This window comes from Rhododendron vialii, chromosome 11a (assembly GCF_030253575.1).
Source record: "Rhododendron vialii isolate Sample 1 chromosome 11a, ASM3025357v1".
Classification (NCBI taxonomy): Eukaryota; Viridiplantae; Streptophyta; class Magnoliopsida; order Ericales; family Ericaceae; genus Rhododendron; species Rhododendron vialii.
Window position 1 is genome coordinate 36,680,047 of NC_080567.1, and position 15,669 is coordinate 36,695,715.

General features: G+C 37.3%; 1 protein-coding gene across 2 annotated transcripts; it reads right to left on the bottom strand.

The window, feature by feature from the left end:
* Nucleotides 1-214: 214 nt before the first annotated feature.
* LOC131307895 (cleavage stimulation factor subunit 77) lies at nt 215-15,316 on the bottom strand. 2 transcript variants are annotated; one of them, XM_058334632.1, is made up of 23 exons: nt 15,086-15,316; nt 14,719-14,796; nt 14,559-14,621; nt 13,741-13,850; nt 13,404-13,504; nt 12,470-12,531; nt 12,209-12,349; nt 11,901-12,029; nt 11,521-11,567; nt 11,087-11,150; nt 8,009-8,129; nt 7,769-7,827; nt 7,617-7,685; nt 6,081-6,221; nt 5,721-5,785; nt 4,840-4,936; nt 3,498-3,557; nt 3,042-3,194; nt 2,523-2,589; nt 2,329-2,430; nt 2,084-2,242; nt 1,048-1,269; nt 215-754 (listed from the first exon to the last, which is right to left on the bottom strand). In XM_058334632.1, exons 2-23 carry the CDS (start codon nt 14,770-14,772, stop codon nt 579-581), a joined length of 2,262 nt encoding a protein of 753 aa, XP_058190615.1. In that variant the 5' UTR covers nt 14,773-14,796; nt 15,086-15,316; the 3' UTR covers nt 215-578. The 2 variants fall into 2 exon arrangements, with proteins under 2 accessions (XP_058190615.1, XP_058190616.1); XM_058334633.1 differs by lacking the exon at nt 15,086-15,316 and having other exon boundaries at nt 14,709-14,773.
* Between the last annotated feature and the right edge of the window lie 353 nt (nt 15,317-15,669).

Here is a 15,669-nt window from a genome sequence, read left to right on the forward strand (position 1 = left end):
ACTTGCAATTGCATATCACTAACTTTTTTTCCCGTTTTCGCTAATGATTTACGAGCGAGCAAATTTTCATACTTACTAATTCAAGAAGGTAAGGAGACAAAAAGAAGAGAAGCAGCTTAAACATCATACTATATGTTATTGAAGGGAATGCTAGCAAGTCTGATCGCTGCTACATATGCCAAAAGAAAGGGTACTATGCAAAACAGTGTCCAAATAAAGCAGCAAGAGACAAGATGGTGAGCTCTTTGGCTCTCATTGATAATAATTTTGAAGATGCCGATAACATCACTTCACTATCATACATTCATACCCCATTCACATAACCGGTGCTTTTTTGGGAAAAAAATTATTCAAAATTCCTGCTGCTACACATTACATGCAGAATACATATTTCTTCCAGAAAAACTTGACTAGGATAAACTACAGATGAGGAAATAAATTAGCATTGAGGAACAGAATTAATTTACAGCACAAGGAATATAAATATATCAGCTGACCGCCTAATTGATGCACAGCCACAGGAATTTCAATACATCAGCTGACTGCCAATGTACCATAAAAAAATTGAACAAAATACATCAGCCAGTGCTTCCAGAGAGCTCTCCAGAAAATGCACTTCCATATGACGTTGATCCAGTTTGTGAAACGGCGCCTCGAGCAACGGCACCTCGAGCTTTTTGTAATTGTCGTATCTTAAACATGTCTCTTGGGAGTGGTTGGCTTTGGACAGTTGCACTATCATCATCATCTTGCCCTACACGTGATAATACCTCCTTTTTAATCAAGCAATCAACTATGTCTCAAACCACAAAAATCTGGACACGTGCAAATCAGGTATATAGATACACATACCCACTGAAGTTAAAAGTGGTGTGTATTGCCTACGTAACATGTTCAAGCATTGACATCAGTTTTGTAATTTGGGCAAAAATTAAGAAATACTTTTGAAAATACTAGTTCTCATCAACAGAAAGAGATGATGTTCTGAAATGTCTATGCATTATAGCATAATGTACCATCTACAAGAGGAAGGAGATTCGGACATACCATCTCGATCTCTCTTTTTCCCGGACTGTCTGTCTCTTGTTGTTTTGAAAGAAGAACCACTCGGAACTGGATGAGGTTTGCTTGATCCAGAAAGGTCACTCGTACTTGGAGCAGGGCCAGTTTGCAGCTGCTTTGAGGGGTTTACAGATTTCCCAATTTGCGCTGTTGGTATGTTGCTTTGCAGACATATTGATAGTACAAAATCAACATCTGGCGATGGACCTGAAAATATCACAATGAATCATCAAGCATTAGCAACAGCAGATTAGACACATCACATCAATTGGTTTCGGGTGGATAATAGTGCATCCAACTAATGAACAGTGCAAGACTGAAGTGAATGAAAGGTCTGAAGTAGGTGTGTACTGAACTACTGCATAACATTCAGGTTGAAGCCCGACATACCCATGCTCACAGGGTGGGCAAATATGCTAATAAGTTGATGTTTTCCTGGAATTGAAACTCTCCTCACTGTCGGCGAACGAAGCACAATTAGTTGGAAACGTCTTGCTACACTGCCAAGTATGATTCAGGAAAACTTGGAAGTTACCATGGACTACAAGTTTCTTATAACTTACTTTCCTCGTATATTTCCATATTTCAATCTTTCTATCTTCAAGCATTTGCTAGTTGGGGCAATATGGCACATGAGTATGTAATAGCAAGTGGATGCTGAGAAACTATCTTCAAGCATTTGCTAAGAAGCAATTGGAGGCTGGAACTGCAAAGAGGTGACAGAATCTTATGGATCAGATTGTTGAAAAGAATTAGGAAGGGATGGAAAGACTTTTCTTGCTTTTTGGCACTTGGGAGGGGTACCAGATGCGGAGTTGAAAAACTTGGCATGATGTGTGGTATACAGGATACATGAGATGCTATTGCTTCATATCATTGGTGGATGTTTAATTCCTAATTAGTGCTGCATGCTAAGAAGCCAAAAGTATCTGCAGTTGATTTGGACCCAATTCCTACTTCTTTGCTTTTGAAATTCAAACAACATAGTAGGAAGAATTGGAAGGGGAAGTTGGGGATTTACCTTCTACAGTGGGCAAACTTGCTAGAAATGTTAGCAATGCAGGTGGTGTCGCTTTCAAAAATTCATTAGGAGCATTGGGTGTTCCACCAGCAACTGGTGCAACAGCACTTGGACCAGTCAACGTGCTTGAAACTGCTGGAACTCCAGGTCCAGATGGGCCTACAAAAACCAACACCTCCAGTCAAATGATGTCGTGCCTCTGGGCCCAATAATGCCAAGGAAATAATCATAACATAACAGCATACCAGACTTTTGCCTTGGATCATATATCACCATCCTAGAAGTGTCTGGATAAACAACTTTTGCAGAGGAATTATAATTGTTTGCCAGTCCTGAAGAGGCCTTATCTGTGCCCAAAACAGCAGGACTTAAGAACATCAAATGAGAAAGAAACTAAAACAAAATAATTTTTTTGAGTGCAAATGATAAAATATAGTACCTACAACAGCAGCTCCATCAGCCAGAGTGGATCTTTCGACTTTCTTATTGATGTTTTTAGAAAGCCACTGAAAATCAACGTAGATTCAAGTAAGCAAAAAAAAGTGAATATTTATTTCCTTAAGATCTAGATGGTCGGACACATATCTGCTTTTCCCAATATTTAGCAAATTTGCATTTATATGCAGTCTCATGTCTTCTTGATATATATGGATGTCCAACAAGACAGGAATATACCATTCCTAACTAAAAATCCGTGGGTACTAGCCACATTAGGAGTACAAGTATTAAGCCGTACGAAAACTTCTAAATATTTCTGTGTAACAAGATGAGAAAGTAAACTCGGATTGAAATTTTAACCAAATAACAAACATATATGAATGCACGCTTGGGTATAACACAAATTTTTGGCTGGACAACATGCCAGCCACAAATTTAAGTAAAATCAAGCACAGCAACAAATAGCTAGGAGACAAAGAACTGATGACACTCCCCGTTCAAAGTTCAAATGAAGTATTACCTCTTGCCGTGCCAAATGATCCAAATCCTTGGAAGAGCAAGGCCAAAGATCCATGAAACTATAACGTGATACAACATCTTGTAGTGAAATATCTAAAGGTGATTGACTCTCTTCCTCTGTTCTAGAAAGTGCTTCTTTCCTTCTTTGCTCAACCTGTTCAGGACCCATCAGTAAAGCTCACACCTCAGATTCTCAAACAAAAAAAAATGACATGACTTTGGTAAAATGCACAATGCAGAAGAGCCGGTGTTTACAAGGATTATGCCACGCAAACAAACTATACTTGTCTACGTTATGCATCTCTGTCACAAAATGAGCAAGATTTGTCAGATTGTCCACACAAAAAGGTCTAGGTTGCATACATCTCAAATGTCAACCCCGTACGCCAAACTAACAGAGTCTAGAAGATGCCCAATACAAACCCAAACTAAATGATGCATCAAGATACGGCACTACCTTCAACATGCTAGCAAGATCTCCATAGGTCTGCTCAAATTGGGCGAATCTTTTCCAAACCTGCAAAAGACAATGCACAAAACCAATCAATAGCCAAAAAAAACAAATCATACAGGTGGCATTTCCCTGATGCCTTCCATTTATATGATTTACATGCTCATCACAAAAACAGGAAATAGCTTCAATCGGATGATGAACACCTGGGCTGTTAGCCGACAAGTATCAGCCAACGGGGCAAGTTAACGAGATTCTAAAACTAGTAACCGATGAAAATATCATACCAATCTAACTATGTGTATGACAATTAAACATCGAGGCAGATTGCACGATGAGTGCGATAAATACTGCAGATAATCGAGTATATCTACAAATAGACCTACATTATGTCCCGAGTCCCAATGCTAGACAAGCACAGATTCACAATTGAACTCAGAGATTTAACTTATTACAACCAATTCCACAGATTTTCACATGACCTAATGAAGGAAGCACTACGGTGAAGAACAAATCTTTGAATTTGAAAGGTTTGCAATCATGGGTTTTTTTTTTTAACGGCAGTTTGCAATCATGAGTGTAATGCAATCATGAGTGTAACTAAAAACTAGACAAAATGATTGTGCACAAACTTGATGACAAACCAGTTCTCAAAAGGACAATCATGGTGCTGGTGATGACAATAAGAATGATAGCAAAACTAAAAGCACCTGTAGAGGAAGTGTTAAATGGCGCGTCAGTATTTAAAGGGTGTAAGAGGGAGTCTGTCAGCTCCAATTGGGAGCTCCAGCAGATCTACTAAATGAAACTGTCAAAGGGCAAGCCTATTGTAAACTTGTTAACTACGACAGCCCTTTGGCTAGCCACGTCAGCCACTCTCCCTTTTTCAAAAAGATAAAGAAAAAATTAAGGCCTGACCATTGCGTCCCAAACTCTACGAGGAAATTGCTTAAATAAGATAAGTAGTTTTTAGCTATCACTGTCAGTACTTGAGTACATGTTAGCTAGATAGCATTTTAAAAAGCCATATAGGGGTCCAGTTTTGCCCACGTGAACAATTTAACACAGCCCACGTAAGCATCTCCACGAATGATGCTCTATCAAGATTCAAAGAGTAAAAGATACTCCCTCTGGCCTCTGGCCAACTTTAATTGTTCCTTTCTGGAGGTAATGCCATAATTGGGTCGACAAATAATGTACTTCATAAAAGGGCATTCGAGACATTTTGCACCGATAAAAATATCAATCAGTTCTCGTACATAAAATTCTCAAAGATCATATGAAAGGAATAAAGCCAAACATATAAAATATTTACCAACATTTTGAGAATTCCAGAAACAGTCAGTACCTCAACAGATTCCTCTGGTGGAAGTGAGCTCAATGCCCGTTCAAATAATGCTCTGATATTCCTATCATCATTCAAACGAGACAAGAAATCTGCATATCTGCAACATCAGGTCAGGGTGTAATCGATATTGCATAAAATCATAAGGCAAGCCAACAATTTGTTTCTCAGTTTCCTTTATGATCCTTGTATGCGTTCTTAAGAAAAGGAATTTGTCCATTTTTCGGGGTCTCAAAGGGGCGTTAAAACGCATAAGAACTCTTGAATAGAAATGGAAAGGATTATGTATTTAAAAATACATCATAACACATGCATTGAGTACTTTTCAGCACGACAGAACACTTGGAGCTTCGAGCCTGCTGCATTGGACACAACACAACTAACTCGGTAGTGATATCCTTATGATTATAGCCATACAAGAACCGGCCAGGTAACTCAAACCAATCATCTCAGAACCACTAAAATTCTAGCATTCATAGCCACTGTCAAGCATTCTCTTGTGTGCTATATCTATAAACACAATGGGCTTGTTCGTTTTGGGTTTTAAAGGTGGTTTTTGAGAGTAATGAGTGGAGAGAGAAAGAGAGAGAAAATGTATTGGGGAGTCCCGTGAGCAGGGGCTTTAAAGCCCCCAAACAAACAAGCTCAATATGTTCTAAAAATCGCCAAGCGCTAGTCGGGTGGAAAAGGGGCGCCTAGCGTTTAGGGGCTAACTAGTTGGGCGCCTAGCACCTAGGCGGGGACTAGGTGCTGACTAGTCAGATGCTTAATCTAGGCATTGGACCATCACCTAGCGCCTAGATGGGGACTAGTCAGCCTAGGTAGCCAACTTTTATAACACTTTAACTCATATTCGCTTCTAAGGTTGAAGAAGGAAAACTCACTCAAGAATGTATCCAGGCTCGTGCATAAACCGTTTCAACCCAGCTTCAAAAACATTATGTGCAATCTGCATAAAATTGAATCAATCACAACAAGAATCTGTATAGCAGTGCTGTAAGTAATAATTACTAAAACATATTTAAACACTAGAAGTTACTATATGACATATACTTTTGAGGAGTGCCTTTATATCGTACAGAAGAGGGTGAGATGGACGAAAGAAGTAAAAGGATGTTTTTTGCCCATTTTTTGTGGTGGTTGTTTGGTTGGGGAGAACACCAGATCAAGTAATTAGACAGCTTATATCCTCCTAATGCAAGAGAAAAACGTATCCAAGAGTGCAATATCGTCTCATCAGTTACCTTTGGATCTTTGTCAAGGCAAAAAGCCATCGTGGCATAAGCTATATAAACATGATAAGTGCAGTTTGGAGATTTTCGTGCATCTACAAAGTACTTGCGAGCAGCTTCTACTCCTTCAGTTCTTCTTAGAAAGCGAATATACTGCAGAATCAGCACAATAAACACAAGTAAATCTTCTGAAATTTAGAGCGCAACGTATTTCTTTTACAAATGCTCAAATATTGTAGATAAGCTTCAAAACATGATGCTCATTTTATTTCTCTCCAATAAAGAAATGTCACAAAAAATGTCTCCAATTCTAGTAATCGCCTATGTGGAACATAGAGTAGAGCCACTTATTTCATAAAACAATTACAGAGGACAAGAAGCTGGAGGGAGGTAAGTTGGAAACTTGAAGCAGTTATCTAACTATACATCAAGCAATCAATGAGGCAAAGAAAGGCAACTGAGGCAAAGTTATGGAATCAAGATTGCACAAGGAAAAATAAGTTACGATAGTATGAGACAGTATGCATTGCCACAGATAGACTAGGAAAAGCCAAAAAAAAAGACAATTATGATGACATGAAAGCTACAAAATTCCGTACACAAGAAAATCTACTCAAGCAAAGTATGGCTTTGCTCTGGTTTTCAACCACTTTCAATGACTTAAAAAGTTTTCTCAGTCTTGGGCCACCATATTTCTGTGCACAAGACAAGCATCGGCAATTTTTGCAACGACACATCAACTATTCTAGAATAGACTATAAAAATTGTTGGTCACACTCACTGCACAAAGCTCCCACTTACACCAGAGTATAGGGAGCCAATAGCTAGCAGCATTACCCCCCAGTTTCATGTAGAGAGGCTGATTCCAGTGACTTGTGTTGAACCCGTGCTACAACACTAGGGCAGATAGCACTTGCCACTGTGCCAGGTCACAGCTTCTATACAATGAAAAAAATGTGTCTTCACTAAGATTCAGAAGCCCATAATTGTGCAACAATGTGGTCACATTGACCACTTCGTGTTTAAATATAGTACTCCCTTGGTCCCCATTAGGGGGTGCTGACTTTCTAAATCGGAAACATTTCCAAAACTAAAAGATTTCTAAAGTTAGCAATGTTTGCTCAAGAAAATGCTCACAATGGGATAACCAAACTTAGCGAACCCTTGACCAATAATCAAATATTGGCCTTTGGATAACCAAAACCAGCAACTTTTTCTCTTTGGATAATCAAATTAAAGAAAGGGGATCTCTCTCTCTCTCTCTCTCTCTCTCTCTCTCTCTCTCTCTCTCTCTCTCAACGGGTCCACCCAATTACATTTATTTTCAACTCGCTCTATATCTCTCTACTAAAAATAAGTTTTTGATTATACACCATTGTGGGGAATTCACATTGTTAATATTAGCAACCCCTTAAATGTATAACCAAAACATGAGGTGGCAAGTTTTGATGATACCCTTAGACTACAAATTTGGGACACCCCAAAATGAAAAAATGGACCAACAATTAGGAATGAAGAGAGTATCCACTAAAAGTTCAAAGCACGTACTTGAATATGTGACAGTGGGGTTGCATTGACGCCGTCCCCTAAAAGGCTTTCATAGACTTTCTTTGCAGGCTGCATAAAAATAAAACGATATTTCAAAAACAAGCATCCAATAAAATGGCTGAGGAAGTAAACATATATCACACTTGCTTAACCTGAATCGCTCCACGAGATTCCTCCAGCTCCGCATAAGCATACTTTAGCATTTCTGAATCTAAACAGGAAAAGCAAAATTCAAGACGTAAAGAGGAAAGAAAAGCTGGAAATCACAATGATATCTAGTACAAGCCAGTAAATAATTAGACTCAAGAGCGTTCTGAAAACAATATCAACAGAAAGAAGAAGAAAAAAACAGAAATCTGGTCACCAAAAACAAAAAAAAGAATAATCAGTACCAGGAAGAGCCTTCAGAGCTCGATGGAATACTTTGATTGCAGAATCTACTGAACCACTTTTTGCATGCCATGTAGCATAGTCATACCACATATCAGGATAATGATACAAGTACATGAGGCACTGGACAGAAAAAATCAGGAAGTTATTCAGGTGGAGAACAACGCGCTCAAAAGCAAAAAAGAGCCGGTCAAACAGATATATACCATATTTAATCCAATGAATGGTAACTTATATCGACATAACAGTCACAACTCACAAGCAATGCACAAAAGAAAGGAAAAAAGACAATATAAATTACAGCAAAACAATGCACCCAAGAACTAAACAAAAACAACATAGTGCAAGGAATCTGATGAAAGTAGCAGTAGAGATAGCGGAAAAGCATCGGCAAGAATGTCCAACAACAGAGTGTTTCATGGTGAAGAGTTCTATAGATCATCAGCCTCTTCATGAGAGAGAGATAGAGACAGATCGAGACAGAGAGGTTGTACGATATTTGGTGATTGAAGCCTATGTAGCATGGACACTTAATCGGAGTCCACGTCCCGGTGACACTCAAATTGGAAGTGTCCAATTTTTTCTCAATGTTTTTGGTGTAGACACTCCAGGACACTCTATAAAATGCTCCGGACACTCTCAGAGTCAGAACACTCTCGAAACACTTGCAAGACACATCGGGGGCATTAAATGAAATAGTTAATACTCTTGTTAAAGCTTAGAAAAGTATTTCCTATTTGTGTGACTATCGATTATAAAGACACATAGATAATGAAACGCTTTCTGTGGGGAATACTTGTGAATGATGTGATGATAAATAAGATTTATAAGGTGTGTATGGTATAACATATTAAAATTAGAGCCTTTTTCTTATTCACATAATCGAATACATAAATATTATTTACAATGTATCCCCAACATGTCGTGTCCTCCAATTTTTTTAAATTTGAGTGTTTGAGTGTCCGGTGCTACACATGGTTGTCAAAATCGTACGATTCACGATACTATTCCCGATTCAATTCACGATTCACGCAAAAACGATACGAATCTATAGGTGAATCAAGGTTTGTATAGAATCGGTGGTGAATCATACGATTTACGATTCGATTCACGATTCATGCAAAAATGATACGAATCTATAGGTGAATCATGGTTTATCATAAATGTGACTTTCGACTAATGTGAAACCACATTTGCAAAATTTTTTAATAATGGTATTTATTTTGATTCTGAGCATGTTAAACCCTTCTTCCTCATTCTTATTAAAGATTAAATACTCACTCTAAAGTTCTTTACGACTAAGATGCCTTACCCTGATGAGTTTTGTATTTTATTTTGGTAAGTTTTCATATTTTGTTATGATGTGAGTCAATAGATGTGCTCAACGTTTTTGAAATGTTACAATTTTAATTTGCTAGATGGTAATTATTTAAGTAACTTTGAATATTGTTGAGGATGATATCTATATGGATGCGTTGTCTCACAAAACGATTCTTTTATTTCATGTACCCTTTAAATCATAATAGACCAAGACAGGGCTAAGAGCCTCGAACCGACCCACATATGTTGTCATACAAGCTAGTTTAGTTTGGTACCTACCAAGCTACAAACTTTTATTGCGTTGAGGCCAAGCTTTCATTTTTATAATGAATGTAACATCTATCTATATGCACATATCCATTTTACTAAACTATTTATTTTCCTATTATGTACAAGTGTCTTTCCTATTAGATCATGTGATCATCCATTAGTAGTAGGGAAAAAACTTTAATATGAATTTAAACTTAGATTTTTGAATGTTACAATGTATGTTTATTATGTAGGTGCGTAGATACAATTTCCAATGTATTTTAAAAATGTGAACTGAATCGTTACGATTCACGATTCAGTAAAGGGTCAATTCGATTCATGATTTGACAACCTTGGTGCTACACAGGCTGAGGCATTGGTAACAGAATATGTGTTAATTTATTGACATTAAAAGGCAAGTCATGTAGAAATATTTCCGTATAAACAGTTGAAAATTTCTCAGATCATGAACTGAACTCCTTTTCTGGGTACTAAGGAGACTCCAAATAGGCTGGTTTTATACCAGAGGTTGATCAACAGGAATTTTTTTTTACCATCTGGACAGATACCAAGCATGCCCAAGATGAGAAGGCAGTATTCCATTTCAAAATGACAGGCATGTGACTTGTCACAAGGTTGTCAAATTGTGAATCGAAATAGCCTTTTTCTGAATTGTGACGTAAAGATACAATAATAATAGAAAAACATACATAGATATCAAAGATTCATTTAAAAATGAAAGCTCAGCCTTAATAAAATAAAATGCATGACTTCAACTGTGATTATGTAGCCGTTCAAAAAAAAAAAAAACTGTGATTATGTAGCCTAGTAGTAAGAAGCTTGCTATATGGCATTATATGGGAGTTGCTCCGAGGCTCTGAGCCCTGGACGATAGAACAATTAAAGAGATGGGTTCGTCAAAACTTGAGTTCGTGTAGGATATTATGATAATAAACTATGGAGATTTCACCAAACTAATAATACACAGTTCATGAGAATAAGGTATCTCAGAGTTGTACATATCTAGAATGAATGTTTTAATGTTCAAGAAAATGAAAAAAAAAAAAAAGGGGTTAACATCATGCTCCCAACAAGAATTAACAAATTTCGCATGGAACTACAACTTTTCAAACTCAACATTTTTTTGAAGTTATTCTTGCTTTCCCAGAAAAAAGAAGATAAAACCAGTTTCGTATGCAAAAGTAGTTATATTTGCATGAACAGAATTGTGAAAAGAGCCTTGAATCGTATGGTTCATCACCAATTTTGTCCAAAACCTTGATTCACCTATAGATTTGTACTGTTTTTGCAAGAATCGTGAACCAAATCATGAATCGTGCGATTCTAACAACTATTTGACTTGACAAGTTGGACTCTTAACACAAATCCAATTATTCAATCATAATTCTAAGTACATAACCAACAGAAGCACAGCTTTTGCACCATAGAGCACAGAAGTGATTTGCGAAATTAAAAAGAGAGAGAAAAACCCATAATTACATTTTCAGTACCTGCTCATATGTGAAAACAATTCGTTTGTTGGAAGAAGCACTATCTATCCTTTGAGGGTTTCCTCTGCAACAAAAGTAAATAGACTAAAGTAAAAAAATATATCAGCTGACCTCTGGACCTATAAAACTTTAATTCCATATTCCCTAGTAGTTTGGAATGACTAACTAAAAGTATATGCGGAATGAAGAAAACAAGAACCATCAGAGGAAATTATTACCCACCAAACTTAACTCCATTGTTGCCAATGGATACAAGTTCTGTAGTATGGTAGAATTCCCACTTGAAAATGCATGAGTAAGGCCTAATGGGCCTTTTTTTATAAGTAGAATGAGTGGAAGGCATTGCCTCCAAACTATCTTCGAAGCCTACACAAGTAGAATAATGCAAGTGCTATATCATGCTAAATAAAATGCCGATTAGTCATGCTTCTTACTTTTCGAATGCTAGAAACCTCTTCCATGCCAACCATTGCAGCTCTTCCTGTAGGAGCACAATAATAGATTACATTCCATCCAGTAACATACAAAATTGGATCTGTACTTATATTCTTGTTATAAACAAGTTAGAAAAATAGAAAAGCAATGCAGCTCTTCTTTGTAGGTCAAAGTGCTCTCAATGCACTTGTGTAGACAAGGGAGCTTTGAAAACAAAAAAACACCACACAAGTGGAAGGAAGAGAACATTCTGCTCGTAATTTTCAGTAATCTGCCAAACAAAAATGCAATATTGAACAAAGCAAATGCAGTGAATCTAGTAGCAGAAAGTGAAACATGTAATCTTAATGGCAATTACACAAAGAAGAGAACTCATTACCTTGTAATAACCAGACGGTGGCACAGCAAGCACATTCCAATCAATTTCATCAATATATTTCTTCCGCTCCCTGTAGACAGCCCTAGCGCTGTTATATTTTGGTTGATAGTCAGATAATAATCCTTTTGCCTGCATCAAGAAATTTAAGATGTAATGAATGTGATTGCACAAGTGCACATTTTGCTCGTGCCCGAGCCAAAAATCTGAACACAAGAAAGAATCAAGAATAGAATGCTGACATAAATTAAACATTCATCACCCCACTGCCTACATTTCATCCCAATTGAAACAAAGAAAGAAAGAAGTACCAGGGTGCGGCTAACAGAATTTTCAAAATTCTCATAGTCCTTCCAAAGTTGTTCCGCATGCTGGGTAGGAGTAACAATAGCCTTCTGATATGCTTTCCTGACAGCAGTCATTCGTTGCGACTCTTCTTGTGTGGTTTGAGCCTTCACCGTCAATATTACAAGATCAGAGATTAAATGTAAAAAGAAACAGAAAATAAAGTCGTTAACAGCGTAAAATATCCGTGATTCAGCAATCAGCATATAAGGAAGCATATGATATACCGGCATGGACTTTAAAAAGGTGATGTACTCCATCCATACAGGGCCCGAGGCAACGTCAGCTCCTGTTAACACATCTCAAGATAAGTATCATTAAAAGAACTTTGGTGAAACTTCAATGTAAACCATCCCCTTGGAAAAGCCACGCTTGATATGCTTCGGAAAAGCGAACCAAAAAAATTCCCACCTGTACCCACCCCATGAGAATATTTGCCTGCCTGACTATTTTGTGTTTTTCATTGATTAGAAATAGATACTCCCTCCATCCCATTTTCTTTGTCCATTATTTTGTTTGTCTCTTTTATGTCTTTTGCCTATATCTCTTAGTGTGAATCTTGAAAAATATGCAATATGGATCTTGTTTGATAGATCTCGATTAGTTCTATAATACAAAGTTTTCAAAATTATGAAAAACGTTATAGATTGAAAGATATAAGCAATTAAAAAATGACACACAATTCAAAAATGGACAATGAAAATGGGACGGAGGGAGTATTTATCTAGACTCTACTACAAAACACACTGTTTTCGTTATGAATTTAGTAGCCACAATTACAATCATGAAAACATACATCAACCCTTGAGCACATATGTATATGAGTATACGTGACACACACTCTCTCTCACACACACACACACACACACACAGAGCATGCAGCTTCTGTTACCATGTAACCTAAGATCAGAACAGCCAAACCACAAATAAGCAACCAGATAAACTCGAGAACATTATCAAAAACTTTGCTTTTTATCAAGAACTATCAACAATGCAAGACATGTGTAGTTCTACGAGTTATTTACCCCTTTTAGATTAAAAGGTAATAACACTTAAAATGACAAAGAATAAATAGGCTGCATCTGTCATTTGGAAATATATACCAAAAATTAAATTAAAACCACACAACAATATGACCGGATAATTGAGAAGAATACAAACCAACATAGCTGAGCATGAAATCAAAAGCTTTCCTAGTCTCTTCCTGACCCTCTACCCCCTTCTTCTCATTAACTTTTCTGATGTAACGGATATAGCATCGCCTACAATGCCAAGATTTGCCAGGATATGATCAAATCCACAACAGCAATTGATTGATGGATAAACAACAATCTAATTAAGGATCTTTTTTTTATAAGTAAATAATCATACAAAAGAAAGCATTAAGGGAATGCCACCCGTATACAAAAAGGACCAGCAAGAGCTGTAACCAGACAAAAATGAGTGCCATTTGGTAATAGACATCAACCAACATCAACCAGTAAAAGAAAACATGTACCAAAGAGGAATTTGTAGACAGTTCAACAGACAGCGGCTAAAAATTTGTTTCGTAGCATCATCATCATTCACGGCCATGTGTGCCTCTACATATTGCTTCCAGTATCTTGCCTGGAAAAAATAATAGACTCAGCAATATAATGGCAAAATTATTATAACCACGAGCCCATAAAATATATCATTAATTTATGCTACAAATATGAGGGCACTAATATAACATGACTACACTAACTTGAACAGCCTGATCTACACTTTATATATTTTCTTCTTCTAATTGGAAAAGAAAGTTAATGCAGGATACTTGTTCATTGCATGGTTGGGCAGAACAAATGATGCTATAGAAAAACAATGTTATTGAGATAATTGCAAGCATAAGGGAAACACTTGTAAACACAAACTATAGAGAGCGATGAATCATGCCTGACCGATACCTACTATCCGACCATGGATTAAGAGTTTAACTTGACCGGCCATTCTAGGCTATGAACAACAACCACAAGAAACAAGAGAGATAAAGATCATAATCATAAGTTCTACAATTAACTGCATTGCTATAACTGAAAACTGAAAAGAAATGATGAAAAGTCAACGACTCCCACAAGAGTGGACCTAACTAAGCAACAAATGTAAACCGATTACTTTCAATGCTGACTCATTTGGGTCAATTTCATCCAGTTATTTCAAGAACGATACCCAATATTATTTGGAATTCACAAGAAAGTAAACTGGCACAATTTCTTTGCATCAGCTAAACCACTGAGCACTGACAGTTGATACAAACACTAACAAAACACATTCGAGCATAGAGAACAAGCTCACCGCAGTCGGAAACGTAGCCAATAGTTGCTCATATATTGGAACTGCTTCCGAAATGGTCAAACGCTAAACAAATGACAACAATTAAGAGTTAGGAGTCACTAGGCCAAAATCAACAGAAAGGGGATTTAAAAAAGAAGAAGAAAGCCACACATGAACACACCAGTGCTTCGTTTGCAAGTATTTCTGCAGCTTCAATGTTATACTTATCGGCCATTAAGTCTTATTTCCTCGTTCTTTCCTGAAAATCAAGACGTAACATCCAAAGTATAAATCCTGGGCAGAATGAAGCCTAGAAAGCAACTGCTTCTGGCCGCAAAAAAACTAACCGGCATTACATATTGGAATACAAGGAGTGATTATTTACTAGGCACCAAACATAATCGTGTTTAAGCAATTAAATTAAGCATAAATAACAGCTAGGAGACATACAGACGATGAGAGAGAAGAGACGAGACCAAGGAGAAACGAGAGCGTGCGTGAGTGTGAGAGAGAGAGAGAGAGAGAGAGAGAGAGAGAGAGACACGTACCTCGATTATGGGCTGGTTCAATCGCGTAGTATACATGTGGCGACAATGACAGAGACAAAACCTAGAATTTGATCCTTGTCTCAAATTACACCATGAAGTATAACCACATCACACACACAAATACATATCGCGCCCTCAATTTTTTTGCGAGAAATCGAAGGAAACCTACCCGAGACACCGACCGAGAGTACTTTCGGACATGCGGGGCTAGAGAGACAAACCTAGAATTTGATCCTTCTCTCAAATTACACCATGAAGTATTTAACTACACACAAACACAAAACACACGCTCAAATTTTTTGAGAGAAACCGAAGGAAACCAACTGGGCACACCAATCAGGCATACAGGCGGCTACTCTGGGATCCACCGAATGATTCAAATCATCCAATAATTTTTCTTAAAAAAAAATTGAGTGATACCGTAAAAAATTAGCTCAGTCCGATATGCGTAGACATTTGATCTAATTTTACATTTATTGATATGTGTAGAAAATTTAATTGAACACCAACACTCAGGGAGTTGAGGCCTTCCAAAATGGTTATTCTTTTATATTAAAAAAAAAAGGGTAATCTTGTTTACTCGT

Excerpts from the sequence above, each read along its gene's own strand:
- LOC131307895 (XM_058334632.1), bottom strand. The coding sequence starts at position 14,772 with ATGGCCGATAAGTATAACATTGAAGCTGCAGAAATACTTGCAAACGAA. Across the intron at positions 13,505-13,740 it reads TGTCTACAAATTCCTCTTTG|GCGATGCTATATCCGTTACA; the intron begins GTACATGTTTTC and ends TTGGCATTGTAG. Across the intron at positions 11,151-11,520 it reads AGGTTTCTAGCATTCGAAAA|AGGAAACCCTCAAAGGATAG; the intron begins GTAAGAAGCATG and ends CTTTTGTTGCAG.